Source organism: Prionailurus bengalensis, chromosome E1 (assembly GCF_016509475.1).
Source record: "Prionailurus bengalensis isolate Pbe53 chromosome E1, Fcat_Pben_1.1_paternal_pri, whole genome shotgun sequence".
NCBI classification, from domain to species: Eukaryota; Metazoa; Chordata; class Mammalia; order Carnivora; family Felidae; genus Prionailurus; species Prionailurus bengalensis.
Genome location: NC_057347.1, coordinates 38738686 through 38764225, shown reverse-complemented (window position 1 = coordinate 38764225; position 25540 = coordinate 38738686). Strand labels below are relative to the sequence as shown.

Genomic DNA, 25540 nt, shown 5'->3' with positions numbered 1-25540 from the left:
CACAAGTCTAAGGGGGGGTGCCCAAGGGGGTTATTTTCATCATATATTTATTACATAAATATATAGTAAAATAGACGAGCAACAATTACCATAAAAATATCTTTCTTTAAAATCCTGACCCAAAACACAACGGGGTGAAAAATCGCACGTAACAGACATACTGATTGTCAACGTGGGGCAGGAGTAGGAGCCCCCCAAGTCACCCCTGCCAGTCCCCCACCCCTCCCTGGGGAAGGGACCTACCTCTTTCCCTGTTTCTGGCCACAACCCCCCTCCCCCCACCCCAGCACCAGCTTCTCATACATTCAGTAGCGCCTCCAGGGAAGTGCCCCCTCCCCCACCCAGGAGATCCCGGGGCAGGAATTACTGTCCCCCTTATGGACGGTGTCTGTGCCACACGCCCCGCCCTCTCCCAGCCCTGTAGACCCGCCACCAGGGGAAGGGGTAGGGGCTCCTCCACCCCCACCCTCCCCAAGGCTGAGCAGGGAGGAGGCTGGATGAGGTATGTGTGTTCTGAGTGATGGGGGGTGGGGATACTGAGATGGAGAGGCGGGTGGTGGGCACGGGGGAGTGGTCATGGCTCTGGCACCCCCTTGTCCTGGCCTGGCCCATTCCCAGCAGTCCCTCCTCCCACCAATACTGCACCTGCTGCCCCACCCCGCCTGCCCTAGTGCCCCGGGCCAATACTGGGGGAGGCATACTAAGCACCCACGTCAAGGCCATCCCCCTCATTAGCACCAATGGCCCCCAGGAGAGGGCCCTGTCCCCCACTTCCAAAGCAGGGGCTGGGACAGCTGCCTCTCTAGAGCAGGTGCGTGGTGCTCCTGAGTCCCCTGGCTCCTGCCCCACCACATGTACTTGCTCACACATTCACGCAGAGAAACGCACACGTACACCCCACATCACCTAGAGTGAGGGGGGAGGGGTCAGAGATGGGGGGGAGGAGTAGGGGATCACAGCTCATATGATTGGGGAGGTGAGGGGGGATTCCCAAGTGCCTGTAAGAGGCCAAGCCCCTTTAAGGCCTTTTCTCTACCATGTTCATGGCTGAGAATGGGGATGGAGGGGTGGAGGTGGGGATGCAGGGAGGGAGGGAGGGAGGGAGGGAGGGAGGGAGGAGACAGCAGACAGGTCAGGAATTCCACTGGGCCCCCAGGGGTGGTATACCCCCAGAGGAGGGTACAAGAGGGCTTACCCATGGGACTGGGGTAATATAGGAATCAGTACCCCAGGAGAGAGAGAGGATAGAGACAGACAAAGACAGCAGGGGCAGCCCACGAGCCCAAGGGGGGCAGGGCAGGCACATGCACAGGTGACAGCAGATGCTCTTCCAGGCCCTCCACCCCTGTCAGAACACCTGGACAGTGGGGGAAGGACATGCCCTGATGGGCAGCATAGCATTGCCTTCCCGTGTGTGTGTGTGTGTGTGTGTGTGTGTGTGTGTGTGTATGTAGGGGGCTGTGGCAGGCTGAGGGTCAGGGTGGGGTGGCAGGTTCCCCACTGCTTAAGACATTTTTGCCCCAATAGTGCAAAGCGCAGGAAGCCCTGGCACCCCTCCCCCTGCCCCTGCCCCATTCCCCATGGCTTCCGGGGGCATCTATGTCCACCCATCCATCCCTGCCGACATGCAGCCCTGAGCCCAGGGCCCTCTGGTCTGTTCTGTCCCTCCCCACCCTCCCCCCCCACCCATGGGAGGGCTACCTCCTCCCTCCCTCTCTCCCCTGTGGAGTGGGCAGTGGGCGATAGCCAAAAGGAAGAGGAGGAGGGCAGCTCACCCAAGTGCAGACCAACAGAGCACTCCTCACCAGGAGGGTGGGAGGTGGCTCAAGCCAAAGTCCCTGAATTAGAGAAAAGAAGAGGGGAGGGGGTCCCAGGGGCAGAGGGGTGGCTGGCCTAAAGAGCTTCAAAGAAAAAAGGAGGAGCACCAACCGCCCCCTCCCCTGGGGCCCCAACTAAGTGCCATTTATCTAGGCACCCCCATTCTGGTGCCTGCCTGCCCAGAGTCTGGGTTAGTGCATTGAGTGGGAGTGGGGAAGGAAGAGGGCAGAGGTTAGAGAGAGCCCAGAAGACAGATGGGGACACGGTCCTAAGGGGGTAGAGGCTCTGGGAGAAACTCACACACACCCCCCTAACTCCCCCCCAGTGCAGCAGCATCTGGATTATAGCTAATACTGCAGGTGTGAGGAGGGCAGGAGCTTGAGCCACAGTTTTTCCTGTGTGGGTGCCAAGGTGTGGAAGGAGTGGGGGGGGGGCAGGGAGAGGCCCCTGGGGCTGGGCACTTGAAAGGGGAGCTGTGTGGGCAGCAGGGCAGGCTGGTGAGGGGCCAGCTGGCATCCAGCGTGAGAGGTAGATGGAACTCAGCGGGCACGAGTGGCAGAGAGCAGAGGGAGCACTGGGCGGGGGGGTGCCGAAGGGGCACAGGGGGAGGGGCAAGGCAAGGAGGGATGGCCAGGACCCTGTTGTGTTAACTCACAGCTCTGATCGGCAGCCCTGCCCTTGGGGACCTGGTATGTGGGGCAGTTCTCTCTGATTTGCGGGAGGAGGGGCAGCTCTCAAAGTGCTTAGGGGTGGTAGGGGGCCAGCCTCGGTTAATAACTTAATATCATCTCTCTCTCTCTATCTCTATCAATCGCTCACTCTTTTTTTCTTTTTCTCTCTGTCTAGTTTTTCTTCATTTATCTTCTCCCCTTGCCTGGTTTCCAAAGTGCAGTTAGAATGACTAATTTTTAACCTCCAGGGGGAGGAGCCAAGCCAAGCCTTTCTTTGCACCCAGGCTTCTGGGGAAGCAGAGAGGCCCTTAGCCTGGAGGGGGAACCTCTGTCAAGGAACTGTGCAGGGGGGGCTCTCTCTTGTGTGTGTGTAGGGGCTGAGTTGGGGGCATCTTCCCCCACCCCACATTCTTCCATCCCCTACAGTCAAGATGGCTTGTCCCCTCTTAGATCTCCTCCCTTCCCCTACCTTCTTAGAGGATGGGGTCCTGGGAACTGCAGGACACGGTCCCCCAGCCTCCCACACTGTCTTTTTCATAGCAAGTTCATGTGTTTGCCCTGTCCCAGGGCTGGAGGTTCTGAGGAGGGACGGGCAGTGCGGGGTGTGTGTGTGGGAGCTGAATCTATCCAAGGATGAGAGGAAGGAGAGAAGAGGGGTGGGGGGCCTCCCTCAGCCCCCCAGCTCTGCCCCTTCTCTCCAGGCTCCTCCCCACCAGCTCCGCACACCCTCTGGCCGCCTGAGGCTTTAGACTTCCTGATCCTCAAAGACCTCGAGGAAGAGTGGGGGGAACAGTTCGGTGGGGCACTCGACTTTCATGTGGAGGAAGCGGCTGGCGTGGCAGGCCCCGATCATGCGGAGGTCAGTCACCTTCATCAGCAGCTTGGGCCAGAAGTGCGGAATGTTGTGTTTGCGGTGGTTCACGTAGTGCTCGAACGCCAGCAGGTACGCCTCCTGACTCTTCTCGATCTTGTCCACACACAGCAGGCCCGAGCGGTCTGCAGGGAAGAAGGGGTGTGAGCTTGAGTGGGTGAAGGGAGATAGACTTGGAGAGGCTAGGGTGGGCAAGGGGAGGGAAAGAGACTGCAGCGTGTGCATGGGAGCAAGAGCAGGGTGAAGGAGGGAGGAGTTTGAGCCGCTGGGGGTTTCGAGAGAGGTAGTGAGTAAAGAAGACAGAAGGACTGAGAGGTGAGAAGAGAGGGGAGGCTTGGAGACAGGGCAGGACTAGGGGGCAAAGAGAAGAGTTGGTGGGAAGAGGGGCAGAGGGGGGATAAGGGGCAGGGAGAGGGGACAGAGGAGGGGTAGGGGATAGGTGGTTGGGGTTGTGGAACAAAGGCAAATGTGAGTGACAGAAAGTGGAGGGGGGGTGGTGGTGGGCAGAGAGAAAGAATACGGTGAAGATGGAATAAGGGGCAGAGGAGACATGGCAAGAGATGTGCTTGGACATCAGAACTGAGGGGGGATGGGTAACAGAACAAGGGACAGGGGACAGAGAATGGGCCCAGTGATGGAGGTAAGCTTGGGGAACAGAGAAGCTGAGGAATAGAGAAAGACTGTAGAATTCAGGGAAGAGGATAATGACAGGTGCAGGGCCCAGCCAAGCCCTGGAAGCTTCTGAGCCCTCCCAGCCAGTAGGCAGGTACCTGTTGACATTAGCAGCACAGCCTGCAGCAGAGCCACTTCCGTATCATCCAGGTTAAAGGCAGAGAGTGACTTGCCCAGTTCAAAGATGGCGTCGGAGACTACGCCCAGGCCACCATTCTTGAGCTGCTCCCGCTTGACGGCCATCTCCCCACTCAGCGTCAGGGTGTCGCTTTCGGGGTCATAGCGGACAGCCGCCCGCAGGGACATGATCTCCATGCAGCACCCCTTCAGGAGGATGATCTGGTCTTCGCAAGGCAGCTGCAGAGTGGCAGGGCCACAGGAACACTCAGCATGCCCTTCCCCATGAGTGTCTCTTGTGGATGCCCTTTGGGAGCTGTGAGGCCACCACTCACCTCAGCCAGTAAGGTATACTCTGAACAACTAGCCTTGCTCTGGGCCACAGACATGCCCTATGTCATTAAATCTCACAATTATGCCTATGAGTTCCCTCCCATCATTATCTCCATCCCCACTGCAGATGAGGAAAGTGAGGTACATGGAATTAGGTACCATGGCCAAGGTCACACAGCTAGTAGGGCAGCCTGTACCCAGACTTAGTGCTCTTTAAAATGAGAAATTTGGGGGGCGCCTGGGTGGCGCAGTCGGTTAAGCGTCCGACTTCAGCCAGGTCACGATCTCGCAGTCCGGGAGTTCGAGCCCCGCGTCAGGCTCTGGGCTGATGGCTCGGAGCCTGGAGCCTGTTTCCGATTCTGTGTCTCCCTCTCTCTCTGCCCCTCCCCCGTTCATGCTCTGTCTCTCTCTGTCCCAAAAATAAATAAACGTTGAAAAAAAAATTTTAAATGAGAAATTTGGGGTGCCTGGGTGGCTCAGTCAGTTAAGCGACTGACTTCAGCTTAAGTCATGATCTCACAGTTCATGAGTTCAAGCCCCACATCAGGCTCTGTACTGACAGCTCAGAGCCTGCATCCTGCTTTGGATTCTCTGTCTCCTTCTCTCTCTGCCCCTCCCCTGCTCTCACTCTGTTTCTCTCTCTCTCAAAAATAAATAAACATAAAAAAATATAAATAAATAAATAAATAAATAAATAAATAAATAAATAAAAAGAGAAATTTGAAGCTGTTGGAGCCAGGATAGCCATGTAGATGTTGGGGGAGAAGGACAGGGAGGGGCTGGGGAGGCCAGGAACTTGGGATATCTTGGTTCCTTAGGCATTCGCTAGCTGTGTGTGTGTGTGTGTGTGTGTGTGTGTGTGTGTGTGTGTGTTGGGGGTGTTTGGGTTGTGTGTGTTAGATGTGTGTTGACCTACAGGGATTGCTCCCTGTCCAGAGGACCTTAGATGAGCATATGCTGACACTGGGTGACCAAGGGAGCAGCCCCAGGTTTCCCTCTAGGGTGGCACCATGCCTCTTCCCTTTGCCACTCACCTCGGAGAACATGGGCAGTTTTTTGGCAAAGTCCACCACACGGGTGATGGCCGGGGTGATGATCTTGGTAAACTCGCTGAAGGCCTCTAGGTCCACCTTGTCTCCATCCGGCATGGAGACTATGGGTGACTGGCCGATGTCATCCGGCTTTATAAAGAAAGAGACAGGGGTCAGCTGGGGCTGCAGACCCCTTTCAACCTCTCACTGAGGCTCCCTGCCCACCAGGGGGAGCTCCAAGTCAGCTTGGGGAAGAGGGGCGGCCAGTACCAGGGGACTGCCCTGTCCCATGCCTTAGGCTTCTCCTTCACCTTAGGGCAGAGAATAGATCAGAGCCAGAGCTGCAAGTCGGCTAATAATAACAATGACCATAACAGTAGTAGAAGTAATCTCATAATAATAGAAGCTATGTTTACTGAATATGTAACATATTTAATATGCAGCCAGGCACTAGGCTACATGTTTTATAGATCCTATTGAATCCCCACCACAACCTTATAAGGATGTTATACTTAACACCATTTCACAGGTGAGGAAACTGAGGCACAGTGCAGCTGAGTAATAAGCCCAAGGTCACATGACTAGTAAGAGGTAGAACCAGGATTTGAACCCAAATAGTCTGACTCCTCACCATTATACACACATGTGCTTGGTATTAAAGGCTGTGTGCTCTTAACACTATACTGTTCCACCCGCTGGCACACTCCACCAGGAACCAGATACCAGGTTCCTGCCTTCACTCACCATATACAATCAACTGTCCATCTCCTCCCGAGCTGCCCATTCACTTAGCACTCAGTTTTGCCAGGGTCTACCATAATGCCTGGTACCCATCAGGTGCCCCCAAATACTATTACATAACTGTGTCCTAACCCTCCCCTCCCAGTCACTGTGGGGAGGAAAAAGAGGAGAGGTTGCCCCTGCTCTCTAGAAATTCAATGGGGAAGCTCCCAATCACACTGAATAGGCAGGGCTGTGACAGCAGCAACACATACGCAGGCATATGAATCAGGATCACCACGTCGTAGAGAGCATTAGCTTTGGGTCAGATTAAACCAAGAAAGCTTTCTGAAGGAGGCAAGACTCTGAGCTTGCTCTTCCTCCTGGCCACGTGGCTGCTGCTCTCCCCATGCCCCCTCTCTCCTTACCAGGAATTTCCGTCTCTGCTTCCAATGGCTGCCCTGGGCATTCGTGCTGCGATGGGCCTCTGTGGCAACATGGATCAGGTCCCACTCTTCCGGAGTGGGCTCCGGTCGCTGCTGCAGTGATCGGATCATCTCTTCCTTTCGTCGCCGCTCCCGGTTCTGCTCGATCAGCTTGCGCTTGGCCACCCGCTTTGAGTCATCTAGAACCACTGTCAACGGCAGAGAGACACGATGCTCTCTGCATGGCACTCTCCACAACCTACTCAGAAGCTACTCTTCCCAATGTAAGGTTAGGAAACTGAGGGCCAGAGACGTTAAGTGACTTCCCAAATATCACCTAGCAATTGGGTGGCACAACCTGGATCATGATAATCACTGGGCCCATGTAGACTATCACGTTCTGGTCTAAGTGGTTATGGTGATAGTGGTTACTAGAAGAGCCTGCTACCCAATCCCCAGCCAATGCAAGATGCCCACTCTCACCCAGAAGTGGGGTGTCTTCTCTGGTAGTCAGGAACACTGTGCTAGGGTGAAGTACTCAGGACTCCTTTCTACCCAACAACTCTAAGGCCTTGGAGTGGTGAAAGGCAGGTAGGCACTGGGGCCCATGTGCAGGGCCCATTCAGGGATCCTTTGTTCCCTTTTCCCCAGGGATGAGGGCAGCAGGGACCAAGATCCTGAACATTCATTCCCCATCATCCTGACCTGGATTGTCACTCTGCACTGTGGGCCCTAAGGATACTCTGGCAGGGAGCAGTCATATCTGAACTCACCCCCACCCATGGCTGCCTGGCTCGACACCCACCCCCCCATCCCCTTACAGTCCATGGCCATGCCCACGGCGATGCACTTCTTGAAGCGACACAGCTGGCACTGGTTGCGGGTGATCTTGTCAATGACACAGCAGCTGTCATATTTGCAGGAGTAGGTGGGATGGAGGTTCTTCTGGATTGTGCGGCGAAAGAAGCCCTGGGGTGGAGGGAGATGTAGTATGTAGTGATCATGATCTCTCCTTCATGAACCAACCATGCAACTCACTGGGCGGGCGGGGGTGGGGGAATTAGTGAGGGAACTTGGCATCCTCCCGACACCAGCAAGGCCAGGATCACCTGGTGGGGCCAAAGGACTTTAGAAATATGGAAATATGTGCCCTCAGCTCCCAGGCTGCTGAGGCGCAGGGGCACATGGGGAAGGGTGGTGGCAGGGGGGAGGATGAGGAACCCAGTACACAGACATGAGCCTGGGATGGTGTCAGGTGCTATGATGCCTGAAGGAATAGCAGCAGCTTTGGAGGTCCAACTGACACCTTATTTTCGATCCTGCTAAACAACTCTGATAATAAAACTGACTCCCAAACCCACCCTTATACATGCTGCCTGTTGCTCATGCAGGTGGAATTCTCGAAATGGGGGGTGGGGGTGGGGGTGGAGGTTAAAAATCAAGAAAAGGCACTGTGTATGGACACTAGTAGATTTAAAAGAAAATTTTCAATTCTGTGTATCGGGTTTAGTCTTTGCCCTAAAGAAAAATCCTCAAGAATCAAGATGGCAGCAATAACAGGCAGAGCTAACATGTGCTGAACACTCACTATGAGGCACTTATAAGCCTTTTCCATGTGTGCATCATCACATTTGATGCTTGTGTCCACCCGTGAGGTAGTAATGTTACTATCTCTATTTTGAGACTAGGAAACTGAAGTTTGGAGAGATTAAGCAATCTGCCCAAAGTCATATGGCTAAATGGGCAGGAGAGCCAGAACTGAACCTGAGGTGTGGGACACCAGTTCCGAGTTCTCAGATTCAGGGGTGTATTAAAATCATCTAGTGCACTTAAAAATTAAAACAAAAGAGAATAAAATAGAACAGAATAGAATAAAATAAAACAAAATAAAATAATCATTTACTGCACTTAACAAAAAATGCGAAGTCCTGGGCCTTACTCTAGACTTAAGATATCAGACTCTCTAGAGCTGGGGCCAAGGCATTTCTGCCTTTCTGGGATGCTCCTCTGGGGCTCAACTGTCCTTGAGGGTGAGGATCCTTGCTCTCTGTTGTGCTGCTTGTATTGCTTCCAGGAACACCGCTATGGGACTCTGAACCCCTGGTGGTCTGGGCTTTGTTGATACTAAGAAAGAGAGGAATGTGAAGCCTTACTATATTTTTAAATACTTTCATTTCTTGGAAAGTCTTACATTTTCAGGAGGTGATGATCCTGGAAAACCCTTGCAGGTGAAAATGAGCTAGGTGAGATGTAATTAAAGCTCCCCAAGTCTATGACCTTGTCCCAACTGCCCACGGAGACTCTGTCATCCTCTCCAACTCTGGGCCCCACTGTGCCCCTCCCCCCGGCACTGGTTCTCACTCTTCTAGGTGCAGGGGGAGTAACCGGGGACCTGTTCCAAGGCAGAGTCCACAAAGGCCTCACCACACAAGTTCTGACTGAGTAGGGTTGGAATGAGGCCTGGAGATCTGCACTGAACTAATCCTGCAGGTAGTCCAGGGACCACATTTTGAAAACCAGTATTTGTTTCCAGTGTGCCTCTCTGGTAGACTATGAGCAGCTTGAGGGCAGGACACATACTACCTCCTTCACATCTGATCCGCCAAGTGGATGGAGGATAGCTGGGATTTATTGAGTGCTTCTTATGTTCCTGGCACTGTTTTAAATACTTTATGAATTAGCTCATTTAATTCTCGCAACAGCTCTATGAGGTAGGTAATGTGATTATCCCGTTGTATAGAGGAAGAAACTGAGGCCCAGAGAAATTAAGCATCTTACCTATGAGTGGCAGAGCAGAGATTGTAAACTGACAAATGAATAAGAGAGGAGAAATGGTGGTGCAACAGGTGGGGTTTAGGTTAGGTGTCTATACGGCTGTCTTTGCCAGGAGCTGAGGGCCTTCAGGCGGGTGAGATGGGGGCTCAGGTGGGGGGAGGGGGGGCAGGAGCTGTCTGGTCCATACCTTGCAGCCCTCACAAGTGATGCAGCGATAGTGATAACCGGTTGCCTTGTCCCCACACACGACACACTGCTCGTCTTTGTCCAGGTAACTAGGGATATACCCTGGGAGGGAGGAAGGGAGGCAGGCAGGCATGGCTTGGGCCCCCAGCAGAGAGGCTCCTACACTTCCTTCATCCCCCCAACTTTTCCTTTCTGGCCCATCCCCTAGCCCAGCCTCCTTAAAGGATTCTTTGTGTCCAGGTAGAATCCTGGAGACACATCAGAGTCACCTTGTCCATCCCCTTCCCTAAGAATATGGAGAATCCCAGTTCTTCCGACTGCCCATTTGGGGATTTTTCTCTTGCTGCATCTGAGGGGCAGGGGATGCAGGACATGTCAGCAGCTCATCTCAGGGGAATACAGTCCCTTGGCCAATTAGCCCCAGACCCTGATTCAGGGGTGCAGGGGGGTGGGGCTCAGGGAAGGGGTTTATCAGGGAAGAGAAGAGGTCCTTCTTTTTTGAGGACCTGTCCTCAAAGGCTGGAGCATGCCCTTATCACCCCTCTCACCTCCAGACAAGTTCATCCCAAGCTCTCTAGAAGACTCTCCCCAAGGGTCACAGGAACTGCTGGTCCATGCCCAGGCCCCCAAAGAGCTCCAGGCCTGGTCTGGTGGGGTTGAGGGTAGGGAAGAAAGGCACACACAACCAGGCTCACCTGACATGCTGGTTTTCAGGGAACATTGGCCGTTCTTTCTTTTTCGCTTTCCATCTGGTGACCTGGCACTGGATGGGGGTAGAGTGGGCAGAATCACAGGGCAGTCTTTGGGCAGCCCCCTTCTCATCCAATAGGTTTCTATAATCTCCCAGGCCCGACTCCCTCCATCTTGTGTCCTCATTCCACTTCCACCCCCAGGTCAGCTGATAAAACTGAGAAGGGTCCAGCTATCTAGAACCTTTGGGGTGAGAGATAAAGGGCTTGGCTGGGGGCACAGGCATGTTCTAGGGCCCCAACACACACACACACACACACACACACACACACACACACACACACACACTATAGAACTTTAACACCCATAATCCACAGGATATCCACATATTTAAACCTTCAATACATGGAACTTATGCAGAAAGATCTTCAGGACATGCTTACAGCTATATAACCTTTAGGGCACACACATATGTATATAACAGAAGACCAGAGCATCTGTCTGTCTTCAGTATAAACCTAAGGATTATAATAAGCACCAGGATCTATACATCTATGAAATTTTCAGGGCATTCTCAAATACGTTCTATGACCTCTAGGATATGCCCATGTGTTACACAACCCTCTGGACAGACACCTAATAATACCACCCCCACCTCCTAGTGAACATGTGGCTTGATTCCCAGGTCATGTACATGGTAGATAACCCGAGTGATTGAAAACATATACTGACTAGCAACTATAATCTATAACCTGGAATAAGAAGAGACTCCTAGAGCCACCCTGTTCATGGCCTTCACTTAACAAAGCAACAAACCGAAGCTCCATTTGGGCCTGGTGACACTGTGCACTAGAGTCAGAACCAGGACAAGGACCCTCCATGCAAGGTGTTAGCAACCCTCAACCACTGCACATATGTTACCAACCTCGACCCATACATGTTACATAACCACAGCACACACAGGTTACATAAGCCTCCACATACGTGCACGGATTGTATAACCTCCCACACCCACCCTGCATGTGGCATGTTGCAGGGCTCCTCCCCCTGGAGCCTGATGCAGCTCCCAACACACTGACACAGTGACCTTGGCCAGGGTCGCAGTCATAGACAAGTCTGTGTTCCAGGCCCCCTGGGGATTACCCCTGTCTGATTTCTACAACCATTGGAGAGTCATATCTCCCTCCTGCCTCCAGGAGGAGTGGATGTGGGAGAACTCCAGGCCACCCAGCCCCCAGTTGAGCTGGTGGTTTTCAGCAACTACGATTTACAGGGTGCAGTCCCAGGAACAGCCACAAGGTGGCAGAGAACGGGGTGGGGGGAGGGGATGCTGCCTTGGAGGGAACCAGGAACCTGCATTCCTGCTTTTCTTTGAGTTAGGAGCAGGCTCGCCCAGACTCACAGAAGTCTGGGCAGGGAGATACAGAGGCTGCAAGTGAGAGCTATGCAGTGACAGGCCATATCTTCTTTTTCAGAGCCCTCCCCCGATCCTGGGCTTTGGGGAGGGATACCCAAGGTGCCCTACTCAACTGCCAGCCTCATCCACTTCCTCCATCCCTCCAGGGACCCAGACATGGGCCCCAAGGCTTTGCCTGGCCAAGCCTCTGGCCTCCTGGCTCAAGATCTGGTCTCCAAGGCAACAGCCACACTTCTCCCCAGAGCACCCCCACCCCCACCCTCTCCCTGGCCATAGGCACAGGCTGTACCCAGCTCCTGGGGCATCATGCCAACTGGGACAGAACTCTGTGCCACTTGGGGCTGATGGGAGAAGCAGAGACCCTCTGGGCTCCTCAAGGGCAACGCAGATCACAGGTAACCCATCCCTAGTTGTGTATGCAGGGCTGATTCCTCCTCCACGTGTGAGCAAAACCTTCAGAGTTGGCATTTACTTCCACTTCCTGGGAGGAGCCCCGTGGCAGTGCCTGCTCTTGCCCATGAACAAGGAAGAGCTTGTGGGGCTCCCAATAGATTCCAAATATAAGCATGGGCTATGACCAACAGTGACTGGTGCATGTGCTCTGAAATGTCATGTCCCATGCATCATGGCTTCTGGACCACACACTAGTCTGGTAGGGAGAAGAGGAAAATGGCAAGGCTGTTTGGATTCCACATGCTCAGGTGAGGGTGGCTGAGAGCCACTGGGAAGGCATCTGAGATCTCCCAGCACTGTCAAGAGAAGGGCCACGTGCCTGCCGCCTGTAATTACTGTGTCCTGCATCACCTCCCCCCTCCAAAATGGACATCTCTCAATCCAGGTGCCTAATTCCCTGCCACATGTGGCCATGACCTCATCTCCTGGGCAAAGGTAGGCAGCAAGCTTGTTGGCCCCATGCCCAGCCCTCCAGAGGTGCTTAAAAGGCCCAGGCTCAGCGCTCATTTGCCCAGCCAGGAGATGACCATGCCTGCTGCCTAAGAACTGACACAACCTAGTTGCTGGAGCCATTACCTGTTCTCCTCTGGGTCTGACCCACACTCCACCTTGCTTGGCTTCTGTTCCATTCACTTCAATTCCATCCAGGATGCCCTCCAGCACGCCAAGAGACTGGGGTGGGCACGATGGCCCCCCCGGCACACCCACAGGCCGCCCACCCCCTGCCACCCAGGCCCTAGGGCACAGCACCCATGGTGCCCCCCTCAACACTTGGCCTTTCACACCATGCCCTGCGCCCCAAGGGGGGCGGGCGGTGAGAGGGGCCAGGGAGTGGCAGGTGGTAGGGCTGAGGACAAGCTGGGTCTGAGGAGGGGTCTCGGGCTGGGGGAGTAGCTTTGGAGTCTTGTCCAGAAGTCCCTGCAAAGAGAGGAGAGAGGCAGGGATAAGGCAGTGCAATGGTGGCGGTGAGTGGCTAAGATTCCTTTGGTGGCAACATTTTGGGCTCTTGGAGCTCATAACAAGATGGTGGCAGGCATGGAGGGCAAGCACAAATGGGATCAGGACAGCCTGTCAGTTAACAGGTGCAGGAGGCAAGACTGGAGATACACATCCTAAGCCCCAGACCTGGAAAGGTATGGAGGAAAAGAATCAGGTCATCACGTACCGTGTCTCAATCCTGACATTCAGTCAAGCGCCTGGCCTTTTGATGTGTCCATTGAATGTAGCTATTGTTACCACCCGTCTAGCCAAGTTTTTCTAAAAGTTATCAGTATTATAGGTCAAGAGGGGACCCAAGATGAGCAATTTTCAGCTCACCTGTAGGGGGTACTTGAGAAGGAAGGGTGGGGCATGGGGGCAGCACGCAGGGATCATGAGTGCCCACCCAAGGGCATTGATGGAGAGAGACTGTTGAAAACAGTGGGGAGCTGACCTCTCCCCTGCTGCTGACCAAATAACCACTCCTCAATCCCAGCTCCCCAAGGACCCTAGAGCTTCCTGTACAAGGTCCCAAATCACACTTCCCAGTCTGAGGACCAGACTTCCCAGTTGTTTAGCTGTGCTACCACCCACCAGGACAGCAAGGGCAAGGGGAAAGGAAGCAAACATGTGTTACCTGGATAGATAATATGTGCCCTCTGAAGTGGGCATCAGAACTTTACAGATGAAGAAACAAGCTCAGAAAGCTTGATCATTCATTCATGTTCACACAGCTAGGAAGCAGGTGGCTCAGGGAAAAGAATCTAACAGCCTGTCTCAAATGCTAGCCTCAGTCCACCAGCTGGGGTCCAGGGCAGTGCCAGCATGGGGCCACCATTCCCTCCACACTGCCCCTCTGACCACAGGCTACAGACCTGAGGTATACTGTCTGCACACACAGGCAGGTGTGGGCATGTGAGAAGGGGACAAAGGGTGCAGTTCCCCACACACAACCTCCATCACGTGGCTGCTGTACCAGAGACCTCACCCCTGGGCCCCCCGCCCCACCCCCAGGAACTGATAAGGAGCCAGGGTGGGAGGGGAGACAGATAAGTCAGGTCATTGGGCAGGGCAGGGCAACCGGACAGGGCCTCTGCACCCAGGCAAGCCCCCAGCATGACGAGCATGGCAGGACCATTATGCCTCTGCTACCCCCATAGACTGGGCACTGGGGGCTGGACAGGAGACTGGGGGGGGGGGCAATGAGCGGGGAGCCTTAGCCCAGGGAGCCGTCAAGAAAGTAGGTCAAGTTTTTCTTGGCTTGTGAAGAAATTCCTGTTATAAATTTATAATGGCGTAGCCAGCCCTAAGGGGTGGAGGTAGGGGGAGGAGAAGGAGTGGGTGGGGATGCCCAGGGACTGGGCACTGGGGCCTGCTGCCCTCAGTCAGGGCACTGAGGGGTAGGGGGCCAGGGAAGTCGTGGGGGTTGGGCCGGACAATAGAGGGCTATTTTCTGTCGCTTCTGTTTCCACTTCTATCTGTGCCCAGCAAGGCTTCCTTTAGTCGGCTTTCTGCATCTGAATGTCTCTCTCTCTCTCTCTCTCTCTCTTTCTCTCTGGGTCTGGGTGTCTCCCTGTCTCCCCCCTCAGGCTGTGCCTCGGTGCTTGGCACACCCTGGCTGCGGTGCTGCCCCCGCCTGTCTCCTGCCCACCTGGCATGCTGCCACCACTTGTTTACAGAAGCTGGAAAAATCCACTCGCCAGCCGGAGGCCCAAGCGCCCCCAGGGATGGGAGGAGGCAGGCAAAGGAGTGGGCATGCTGAGAGAGGGGCAGCCCTGGGGAGCAGGCCCTGGGGGCAGGCAACAGGGCCAGGGTGTATGGGAATGGGTATTAGCAGCTGTGGGCCAGGCCAGGCAGGGAACACCAGCAGCAGCCACATGGCCTGGGCAGCTCCTGCCCCGGGCCATAGCTATGGAGGACCCCCTCCTCCTGCACCCTGCCACTGCCAATTGCTACAGGGCACACCTGGGGCAGTGCCAACCTGAGCCACCATGTTTATTTTCCCTTCCCCCTCCCCAGCCCAGCCTTAACTCCAAATGTGTCTGGGCACTGCCAAGGGCTTGCACGTGCCTGCTGGGGGGAGGGGCAGGCTCCCTCTCTGCCCCACCTCTGTGCTGAGCTGAATGGTGCCCCGGTGCCTGTCAGTGCAACCAGGCTCCAATGACCCCTGGCAATGGGCAGAGGAGCGAGGTGCTGCCTTCATGCTCAGGGCACCCTCATGTGGCACCGAGCAAGAGGCTGGAGAAACCCTGGGGACCCCAGGTCTCTAGGGACATACCTGGGCCTCTGAGGCAACACAGAGTAAGCAGACGGCCCAGCATGCAGGGAGGCATAGACCATGTGCGCCTGTGTTAGCTGTGGGCAGCGGGGGAAGGGGGGGGGTATGGTAAGTATGCCCACCCTGAAGGGCAGCCTCTCTCCCCTCATCCTGGAGTCCGGCTCCTTCCTGGCATATGCCCTGCAGAGACAGAGGCTCAGCCTGAAGAAGAGAGGGTGGAGCTATGGGGTTCTGAGACTGGGCTGGACAGCCGGAAGGCAAGACGCACCTGTCGGGTGGGCTGGCCACCCACTCTCTTTGTCAGATAAGAGCTGTTGGGTGGCAGTATGGGCAAAGTGCCCATGGAGGGGGAAGCATTTCATTAAGTTTAAGTGCTTCTGCAATGGGGGGACAGAGGCAAGAGGCCAATGCGGTATCCATGGGCACCATGCCAGGTTCCCACTGCTGGACTGCCCCACTCCGCAGTCCTGCAGACCCAGGGGGATTCTCTGCCCCCAAAATCTAGCCCCAGATTCTACACATGCTACTCCTCTGACTGTCCGCTCTTGGCTTTGGCCCCATCTGTCTGGGGCCCCTGGACTTTGTCCTTAACGCTCTAAAGAAAGCCCAGCCCTCCTCCTTGCCAACCACAGAGGAAAAGACACACACATAGAGGGGGCTGAGAAAAGTGGAGAAAGCAGAGAAGGAGAGGGGCAAAAGGGATGATGGGGGAAGACAGGGAGAAAGAAAGGAGGGGTAAGAACAAAGAGATGGGCAGGGATGGGGGGGTAGAGCTAGGATGACAATGAAAGGAAAGGCAGCAATGAGATGGGGGATGGGGGACAGAAGGGGTGAGGTAGGGAGGAGAGAAAAATGAAGGAGAGGGGAGACAAAGAGAGAAAGGTAACAAAGAAAGATGGGTGGGGGGTGCTTCATGCCCCGCCTAAGTCCCACCCCATGGAGGCTGGGGGAGGGGGGGAGTAGAAATGGTTTCCACGGTGACAGCTGGTTCTTGGTGGCCTGGCATGTGGGCTATTAATAGTGCTGTGGGTAGGTTCACACCTCCCTTTCCCCTTCCCCTTTGCCTGATGCTAGGGTGGGGGGAGATACTTCCTCCCTCCCTCAATAACCTGGCATTGATGCCCTGACTCCACACCATGGGCGCCAAGAAGGGTGATGCTGAGGGGCCCCGGTGGCCACTGTAGCCCAAACATACACAGGGGCATGCACAGGCAAACACAGGCATCTGTGCACACACTAGTGCCTGTGCCAACGTGGGCTCCCACGAGCAGCCACAAACACCAACGGCCCCTGGGAGTCTGGCGAGAGTGAAAGCTGCAGCACAACACAGGCCCCCACGTGGAGGGGTAGGTGCGTCTTAGAGCCAGGACCTCTTTCTCCTTTCCCAGGTCACCCTGTTCTATTCTCAGGTATGGACTGAGTAGGACTGCCCCACCCAACTCACTGTTATCCTAGTGCCAGGAAGGAGAAGGTAGCGAAGGCGGGAAGGAAGGTACTACTTGGCAGGTATGATGGTAGAGGAATACACAGACGCAGGCACCAGCTTGGCAAGCGGAAGGGAGGAGGAGAGTGAGGCAGAACTCCTTGGTGGGTGCTCCCTGCGGCCCCCTGAGATGGGATTCTGGAGCTTAAGGGCAGTGACCCTTAAGTCTGATCTCCTAGCCACCAAGGAACCTTGGAGGCTAGAGAATGGGAGATGGGGGTGGGGGATATGACATAGGGGGCTGAATGATTAAACAAAAGATCCTCTGCCCCCAAAGAATATAACAGGAAACTCCCCCCTGCAGATCAGAGACAGAAAGACATAAACAGCAGCCTTGACTTGGGCCAGATGCCCAGTATTAACATCAAAGACTGCAAAGACTGTACATCCCCCCACCCCACCATAACCTTAACCACCTGCTGCTCTCCTCTCCCTCTTCCTACCCCAGGCCAGCTCCAGTCAGGCATCAAGGTGGGTGCCCAGGTCTAGAGGTCAGCTCCACCCCCCATGCCCACAACCATGCTCAAAAGCTCAGCCCCTTCCCTGGCAACCCACAGAACTTCTTGCCTCTGCCCCAGTTCCCCTCAGGAACGGAAGCGGGAGATCCAAGTAGCCAAAAAGGCACAGTTCGGAGCACCCCCAAGCTGGGCATGGCACATTCTCCCCACCCTCCCCCCAGCAGCCAGCCGGGTAGGGTAATCGGAGCTGGGAGCTAGGGCAGCTGAATGCTGGAGGCATGAATGTCACGGGGCCAAGGCACTCGCTGCAGATGGCATGGGCGCAGAGCTTGGGGTCCTCCCTTCTCTGCTGCCTTCCTCCCAGGAGACCATAGAAAGGAGTAGTCTGCAAGCCCAGGAGAGCACAGCCCAGGAGGGAAGAGAATGGTGGAGGCGAAAAGAAAGGCAGGGATGTTCTCCCAGGCACCCCAGGGACGGGAGAGTTAGCCCCCACCCAGGCAGAACTGGCAGAGGCAGAGAGAGGGGGCGGGGAGAGGGAGGGAGAGTGAAAGAGGGAGGGGGGTTGGGAGAGAGAGAGGACGAGAGAGAGTGAGAGAGACAGAGCCCGCAAGCGCTAGAGAAGGGGGAGAGGGGGTGGGAGGGAATGGGAAGAGAGAGATTGAAAATTGTGTGTGAGTACGTGTGTGTGCGCGCGAAAGAGACAGCAGGAGAGAGCGAGAGAGAGCGCGCGCGAGCAAGTGAATGCAGCTGAGTCTCCGGCACACACACGGACACGTGCAGACACACACACTCACTCCGCATGCGCAGAGCCACGGGCTGCGGGTGCCCAGTTCCAGGAGATATTCAGAGCCCTCCCCAGCCCACACATGCACAAAACATGCACACATGGATGCGCGCACAACACACCCACTCACTGATGTGTACAAAAACGCCGATAGCCACCAATAGCCGATAGCCTCGGGTCCGCTTTCCCCTTCCCCCGCCTACGCGCCTGGGTAAAAGAGAAAATGAAACAGGCAGCTCAGGCTCTGGGAGCCAAGAACTCATCTCTTCCTTACAAGAGGAAGAGAGGAGAAGAAGGGGAGGTGGGCTTGTGCTGCTCTTTGCCACTGCTGGGGGTGTGGCTGTGCCTTTGGCCCTAACCCTTAACCCCAGTCCCTGTCCCCAGACTAAGTGCTCATCCTTAAAGCACTAGAGCAACCATCGCATTTCCTGGGCACCAACAAGTTCCACCTTGCTCTTCTCCTCTACCCAGAGAACTTCTAAACCTTCCCTCTGGACCACCTCATACAAAAGCATACAAGAGGGAGGTCCCCTTTGTTACCACAACCTTGGCCTGCTGGGGAGGAGAGCAGGTAACAACGCATGTCTGAAAACCATGTGACCCCCCTCACTGCCCCCCCCCCCCCACTAGCCCCAGATGCTTCTCTCAGAGACTGGGAACTGTCTCTGGTTCCCGGGGGCATGGGGATCCGCATCCTGGTGTGTGCCAGGTCTGGGAAGAACAGGAGAATCCACAGGCGTTGCTTACCCAGCCAGCATGCAACGTGGATTGAACACAGGTGTCAGGCCACATTATGTTATTTACCCTCACTCGGAGTGAGGTAGGCATCATTGTCTCCAGATGACGAAAACCCAGGCCAAAGTCAGCAACTGGTGAATGGCAAAGACCCAGCCTCCAACTCCCAGCCAGTGCTCTTTCTGCCACAGTCATGCTTCCCTCCTCCCTAGGAGGCACCAATCCCCCAAGCACCTTTGCAACCGTGAGAACTGGAGTTGGGACTAGCCTCCCAGCCCAGAGGCTCTCCAGTGGCCCACCACGGGGCATCCTTCCACTGTCCTTGCTGCATCTTGAAGGGGAGGGGCTGAAGAAAAGGGATCTGGGGGAGAGAGGGAGTCTTATCACCAGACTCACAGAGGAAGACAGGCAACGTAGGACAAGACCCTGGCCCTCAAGATGTCACACCCACCCACTGTTCCTTACTCAGCACTACCACCCTTCATGCTAATGCCCTCTCAGTGCAGGGATGGGGAATGTGGTATCTATCAGCCAGGGCTAGGTCCTGGGTGATTGATTAATGGTAGGTAGTAGCTGGGATGCTGGATTCCCAGCAGTGAGGTAGGGTGCTGCACTCTGTGTGCAAGAGGTAGAGGGGCTCCAGGTTGCAAAAACTTGTAGGGGAGACAGATGTGACATGAAGGGTAAGGAGGCTGGAGATTAGGGACCCACTATCCTCCCCATCCCCCATCCTATTTCTATGGGAGAACCAATTCTCCACCTGGCTTCTCCAAGAAATCCAGGGGACCTCGGACCTACAGGCTTCCTCACTGTAACTGCCTACATATACAGTGCTTGTTATGCACCAGGCACTTTTAAAAGCATTTTATATATTCTAACTCCTCTGATCCTCAAAAAGCTGAATGAGATAGGTATTATTATCCCCAATTTACAGATATCGCAAGGTTCAATAGATTGCCCGAGGTTATACAACCAGCAAGTGGCAGAGCTGGGATTCAACACCAGGCACTCCAGCTCCAAAAAAAAAGAAAACAAAACAAAAAACAAAAACAACCAACCAAACAAAAACCCTGCTCTTAACCATTACCTGATAAAGGAACAATACCTTGTTCTTTGATCCAGTTACTCTTCCCTTTGACTGAGCCTCAATTTTCCCTTCTATAGAAGCCTATGGATTATTTAGAGTAGAATCACTAAGAATGCCTTCTCATCCAAATAGGTCACGGCTACAGGGGAGCATGGCCAGAAATGCTTAGTGCCCCCTGGGCTCTGGGCTCCCTGCCCCACTGCCCCCTGCTCAAATTCCCACTCTGGGCTCACGCCTGCACTCATGGAGCAGGGCCTCACTCAGCCCCCCACATAGTCTGGGCAGCTGTACCCTCAGAACCAGGCTGTGAGGCTGGGCAGAGGGCACAGCTGTTGGGCATCTCTGAGGTGGATTTCAGCTGCCAGGGGTGTGGAGAAAGACCATTGTGAGTCCTGTCACTGACCCTGCTCAGTGGGGCCCTGCCAACTCCCGCCACTGCCCACGGTGGAGGGGGGACTGTTTTCCTGTGGGTCAGTGTGGTGGGGGGCCTCTTCACTGGTTTGCTTAGGAGCTAGCTGGCTGTAGCCCGCATACCCAGGGCTTCCACTGAGCTGGTGTACCCTTGGCTGAGCCCACCGGTCTAAGAGGTCAGCATGAGCAGTAGCTGACCCCCCTTCCCTTTCCCCCATTCTCAGCCCCCAAAACTTGCTGCTGCAGCTGCAGCACTGAGGAAGTGCAGGAGGATGTCCTGAGCAGGCAGCTGAGCCCCCCGCCCCCCCCCACCCCAACCTCTCATTGACCCCAGAGGCAGGGCGGGCGGGGCGAGGGGCGGGGTTTGGGTATTAACAACTGGAAAAGTATGAAGCACATCACTGCCAGTTCCCAGCTCTGAAAAAAGAGGCTGTGACAGAGACAAGAACAGGGGTAGACAGGGGTAGCGACTGGGGGAGAGTTCCAGACTGTCAGAGAAACAAGCTGAGGGAGAATCAGACACAGCAAGACAGAGCAAAAGAGAGACAGCATTAGAGAGAAATTCCAAGTCAAAAATACACATCACTCAACCAGACACTCACCAGCACACGGCCTCCTAAGGAAGGCTTCCAAGTTTAGACGGGAGGGCAGAGGTGGGAAAAGGGGCCAGACTCATGATGGGAGGCAGGAACTCCGCCCAGGGGGCAAGTCAATGGTCCCAGGAAAGGCTCAGACATATGACCCCAACAGGAGCTGCTAGAGCCCACATTTGCTTTTAAGGTGGCATTAGGGACCGCTCCCTAAAAGCTGGCTCTCCCCAACTGCCTCTCCCCCTACACACACACACACACACACACACACACACACACACACAGCAGCTAGGATAATCTCAGCTGCTGGAAGTCACTGGACATTGCTTCAGCCCCATGACTCGGCCCTCTGGAACCCCCCTGCCCCTGCTCTCTTTGCTCTTGTTTCTCTGTCCCTCAAAGAGAGAGAGAGAGAGAGAGAGAGAGAGAGAGAGAGAGAGAGAAAGGCTAAGCCTAGAGGAAGAAGACAGGAGGAAGCTTGAGGGGAAAAAAATCTACGACACAACTCTGTGTGCATCCAGCGGTGTGCCTGACTGCACAGCTACAGTGTACACATCTGGGGTTGTCTGGACGCAGCTGTCGGCATAGACCTGTGACTGTGTGTGGACCTGAGCCCTGTGAATGCCTTCTCCACCTGAGTCCCTGGGAGTATGTGCAAATGAGTACACCTGTGTCCAGAGATTTCAGTCAATCAATTAACAAGTATTTACAGAGCACTTCCTGTGCTAGGCTCTGGGTGGGATCCAGAGCTCTTGGAGTGATTCTCCCAGGTCTCAAGGAGCTAGCTCATGATCTAGTGGGGGTGGGGGGTGGGGGATGACAAGCAATAGAGACTCAGAATATTATTATGAATGCATGCCTTGCACCATTATGCAGGAAAGTCTTTTCACAGAGACAAGTTTAATTTTCTTCGGAGTAGAGGTTTTGTTGTATACAGAACCTTAGAGATCCACAGTAAGAGTCCAGGAAAATACTTGTTGCTAAGTTGTGTATACATGTGTTGAAATGTAACTGCGTTTGCTTTTGACTGAGTGACAGCCACTGTCACGGCAGGGGATGATGTCTGTGTGACTGGGCTCATGCTAGCACGTGTGTGCCTGTGAGTGACAGGGTCTTTTGTAATGTGCGGCTGTGTGCAATTGCTCTGTGTTCATGCATGCGTGCGATAGTGACTTTTTCTGTGTGGGTGACAGCGACTCCTCCTTGCCCCTGTGTGTGACAGCATCTCCGTGTGACCCTGTGCGTGGGTATGTGCATGGGTCGGTCTCCCTGCTCTTGGTCTCCTGTGGGTGTGTCCCACCCCTTTCAGCTCCCCGGTGCAGCAGCAGCCTGCCTCTTCCCTTGTCCCTATGTGGGTGTGTCCAGCAGCTCCTGTCCTTGAGTCTGCCTGGGTGTCCCTGGGTGTGCATGCATGTGGCTGTCTGTGTGGGCATATCTGTGTGTCTGCATGTCACATTTGCTTCCCCTCCCTCATCATGGACAACATCCCCCTTCATCCCTTCCCCCTCCTGGAGCCAGAGCCAGCATTGAGGGGAGGGCTCCCATCCCACAGGCTTTCCTTCTGCGACCTCCACCCCTGTAAACGGTGGCACACTTCATTGGCCCTATCATCCCTGTCCCCCCCTCCCGCCCCAGGCCTTTCTTTCACACCGGACAAGGGAGGGCCCCAGGCATAGAAGGGGCACCAGAGACACGTTGCAAGGGGGAGGAAAACGGGGCAGGGGGGGGGGGCACACCACACAGGTCCCTTCCTCCCTCTTCTCCCTAACCACACTAGCTTGCAACTCTCCTGATCATCTAGGGACCCTCAAATACACTCCCCCCTACACACACTCCCTCCCTTCCAAGCCGCATTTTTGCAATTAAGGAGTGTTGCAACCAGAGAGCCATGCTCAATTGGGGAGGCGGGTGGAATGGGGGGGGACTTCCCTCTCCCGGGGCCTGTGCAAGCCCCCCCCCCCCACACACAAGCCCTCTCATACTGCCCTCCGCAGCTGGAGGCGTCTTTGCAAAGGCCACTCGGCCTCGGCCTCGGCCTCGGCCTCGGCGCTGGGGGTGGGGGCTGGGGGGGGCAGGCCTCCGGCGCACCGTAAACAAACCGCGGCGGGCGGGGGAGCTCCGGCGGCCGGCAGCGGGGCCCGGCCCCGGAGTGCGCAGCAGACGGGCCGGACAGAGGCCGGGCGGGCCCTCGAGGGGGAGGCCTGGACGCCATCTCTGCCGGCGAACCCCGGGGCCCACCGACCTCCTAGCAACACCTCCCTTCCCCAGGGCGTAAGTTGCGAGCTCCCGGAATGTGACAGGGTGACCGGGGTGCCGGGGAAGGCAGAGGCTGGCAGCAGGTACCCCCGGGCGCCCCCCAGCCCGCCAGGGAGCTGGCCCGAGAGCCCCACGGCTTTGCATAATCAATCGCAAGGCATTTGCATATTAATGCCCCCTCGCTCCCTCCCCCTTACCTCGGCGTGGCGCGCTGGACAGGGCTGGGCAGCGACGCGGGGTCTCAGCGCCCCGTGCCGGGGGCGTCCATGGGGGGCCGGTGGGGCCCGGGCCGCCCGCCTCCTGCGCCCGGGTGTGAGTGCGAGTGAGCGCGGGGGGGGGGCGGGGGGCGAGTGTGGCGGCCCCGCGGCTCCTCCGGCAGAGGCGGCGGCCGCTCTTGGCTCCTCCCTCCCCCGCCCCGCTCAGGCTGGGGCTCGGGCTCGGCGCGCCCGGCCGGCTCGCGGCTGCTCCCTGCAGGCCGCCTCGCCGCCGCCGGCCCCCGCCCCCCGCCCCCCGCCGCGCCCCGGGACCCCGGCCAGCCGCCCGGCCGCCCCTCGGCCGCCTCTGCCCCCGCCCCGCTCGCGCTCGCCCGCCCCACTCCAGGCGCCACCGACAGCAGTGGTCCTCGGTGACATATTTTAAAAAATAGCCTTGGCTTGCTGGAAGAATCCGAGGTTTTTGGGTTTGCACCGTGGGGATGGAGAAGGGAGTATCGATCGGCCGCCTGCACCTTATAAGTCGGGGAGAAAGTCTAAATACCAAACCCCTATAGGAGCTTTAGAGTTTGTTTCTGAGTTGGGGCCCTTCTTTGCCAGTAACTCAGTGTGTGACCTTGAGCAAATCACCACCGGTCTCGGGGACAGAGCTTCCTCAACCTTAAAATGTGAGGGTTGGGCAAGTGACCCCTCAGGTCCTTTTTACCTCAATCATCTCATGTTTTTAATCTTTTGGAGGTTCACTCCCCATTACCTCCCTTCCCCTCTTATTTCTAACATTACCTGGTCCACTGCCTCCTCTTTCAAATGTCACCCTCTTCCAATATAGGCTTTCTATTCACCGTCACCAGCTATTTCCTCAACAGTCTGGTTCCCTGGTGAGCAGGGGAGGGGGCAAGGCTTGCCCTATCTTCTCAACTCTCAGTTTCACAGAGGTGGTATTTCCTCCCCTGCGTGCCCCCACCAAAATCCACATGGTACCAGGGCCCATCTAAGGAGGAAGGCAGGCTGCATAAAAATGGATCTCCTTCCCCAAAGGAGAGGTCTCCACCGTTCCAGCCCCACCCCCCATGTACACACACACACACACACACACACACACACACGCGCGCACGCACACACACACACACACACACACACGTGCACACACCTGCATTCATGGACATAAAACCATCTCCGTGACGCCAGAGCCCCTTTCATCTCGGGATCTCCCAGCGCCAGGCAGAACCCTAATTACCCTAGCACCCCCCCTGGCCCCACCGGTTCCCCCACTGTCATTAGCCCAGTTTTACCAGCGGGGGCCATAGCCTTCCTTTGGCTCCCAGGGCGGGGCCCTGTCTCCACAGTCTGCTCTTGGGGAGGGGTGTGTGTGTGTGTGTGTGTGTGTGTGTGTGTGTGTGTGTGTGTGTTAAGGGAAACTGCTCTACCAATTGCCCAGTTTATACTGGGAAGAATCACTTGCTTATGTGTGGGGTTCTGGCCAACAGCCTCTCCTAGTTGGGCTGCCCTTGCTCATGTTAGTCTCAGGCTCCTGCATCCTCAGCTTTGCTGGAGCCTTTTCTCTTAGGGGAGGGGGAGTGTAACTGGGGTTTGTAATGCATGGGGGAGGGGAGGGTGCCTCCCTCGGGACCCCTTGGAATTATGGGGATGAGAAAGGTAGCTGGTATGAAACCCGTGGGATGCAGTGTGGGATGCAGAGTGGGTGGTGATGAGGGGTCTGCAGTGGGTGAAGAGAGCCTGTGGGGTGCAGTGGCAGCTGTCCTGGGGAGTCGAGGCTGCATGGTGCAGAGTCAGCATGCAGTAAGTAAACCTGTGGGTTCAGCCTGGGCTTGCAGTGGACATGCAACAGCTGCAGCATGGAGCAGGAGGCTGCATCGTGCAGAGTCAGGGCAGTGTGCGGTGTGAGGTGCACTGAGGGTGGCTGTCTGCCAATCAGTGCCACGTCCTCTCCTCGGTGATCATGTTTGGCTGAAACCCTGGGGAGCAAGGCTATGCTGTGCTGTGCAGTGCTTAGGGGCGCATGCTGTACCCTGTATGGAAATAGTCTCGGGATTGGGCTGCCCAAGGAGTTGAGGTAGAATCCCGATGC

The 25540-nt window shown here is 55.7% G+C and overlaps 2 protein-coding genes across 4 annotated transcripts in view; one reads left to right on the top strand and one right to left on the bottom strand.

Annotated features, from left to right (window-relative positions):
* Positions 1-30: 30 nt before the first annotated feature.
* THRA (thyroid hormone receptor alpha) lies at positions 31-23667 on the bottom strand. The gene is made up of 9 exons (XM_043584348.1): positions 23437-23667; positions 12756-13097; positions 10315-10382; positions 9621-9721; positions 7480-7627; positions 6662-6867; positions 5517-5663; positions 4131-4389; positions 31-3485 (listed from the first exon to the last, which is right to left on the bottom strand). The coding sequence occupies exons 2-9, from the start codon at positions 12806-12808 to the stop codon at positions 3235-3237; spliced, it is 1233 nt and encodes a 410-aa protein (XP_043440283.1). The 5' UTR covers positions 12809-13097; positions 23437-23667; the 3' UTR covers positions 31-3234.
* Positions 23117-25540, top strand: part of MED24 (mediator complex subunit 24) — a 32289-nt gene continuing 29865 nt past the window's right edge. The window contains exon 1 of one of the 3 annotated variants that reach the window (XM_043584341.1): positions 23117-23254. The gene's annotated coding sequence lies outside the window, so the exon portion shown is untranslated. The remainder of the gene's footprint in view (positions 23255-25540) is intronic. The other 2 variants (XM_043584340.1, XM_043584343.1) reach the window with 2 other exon arrangements.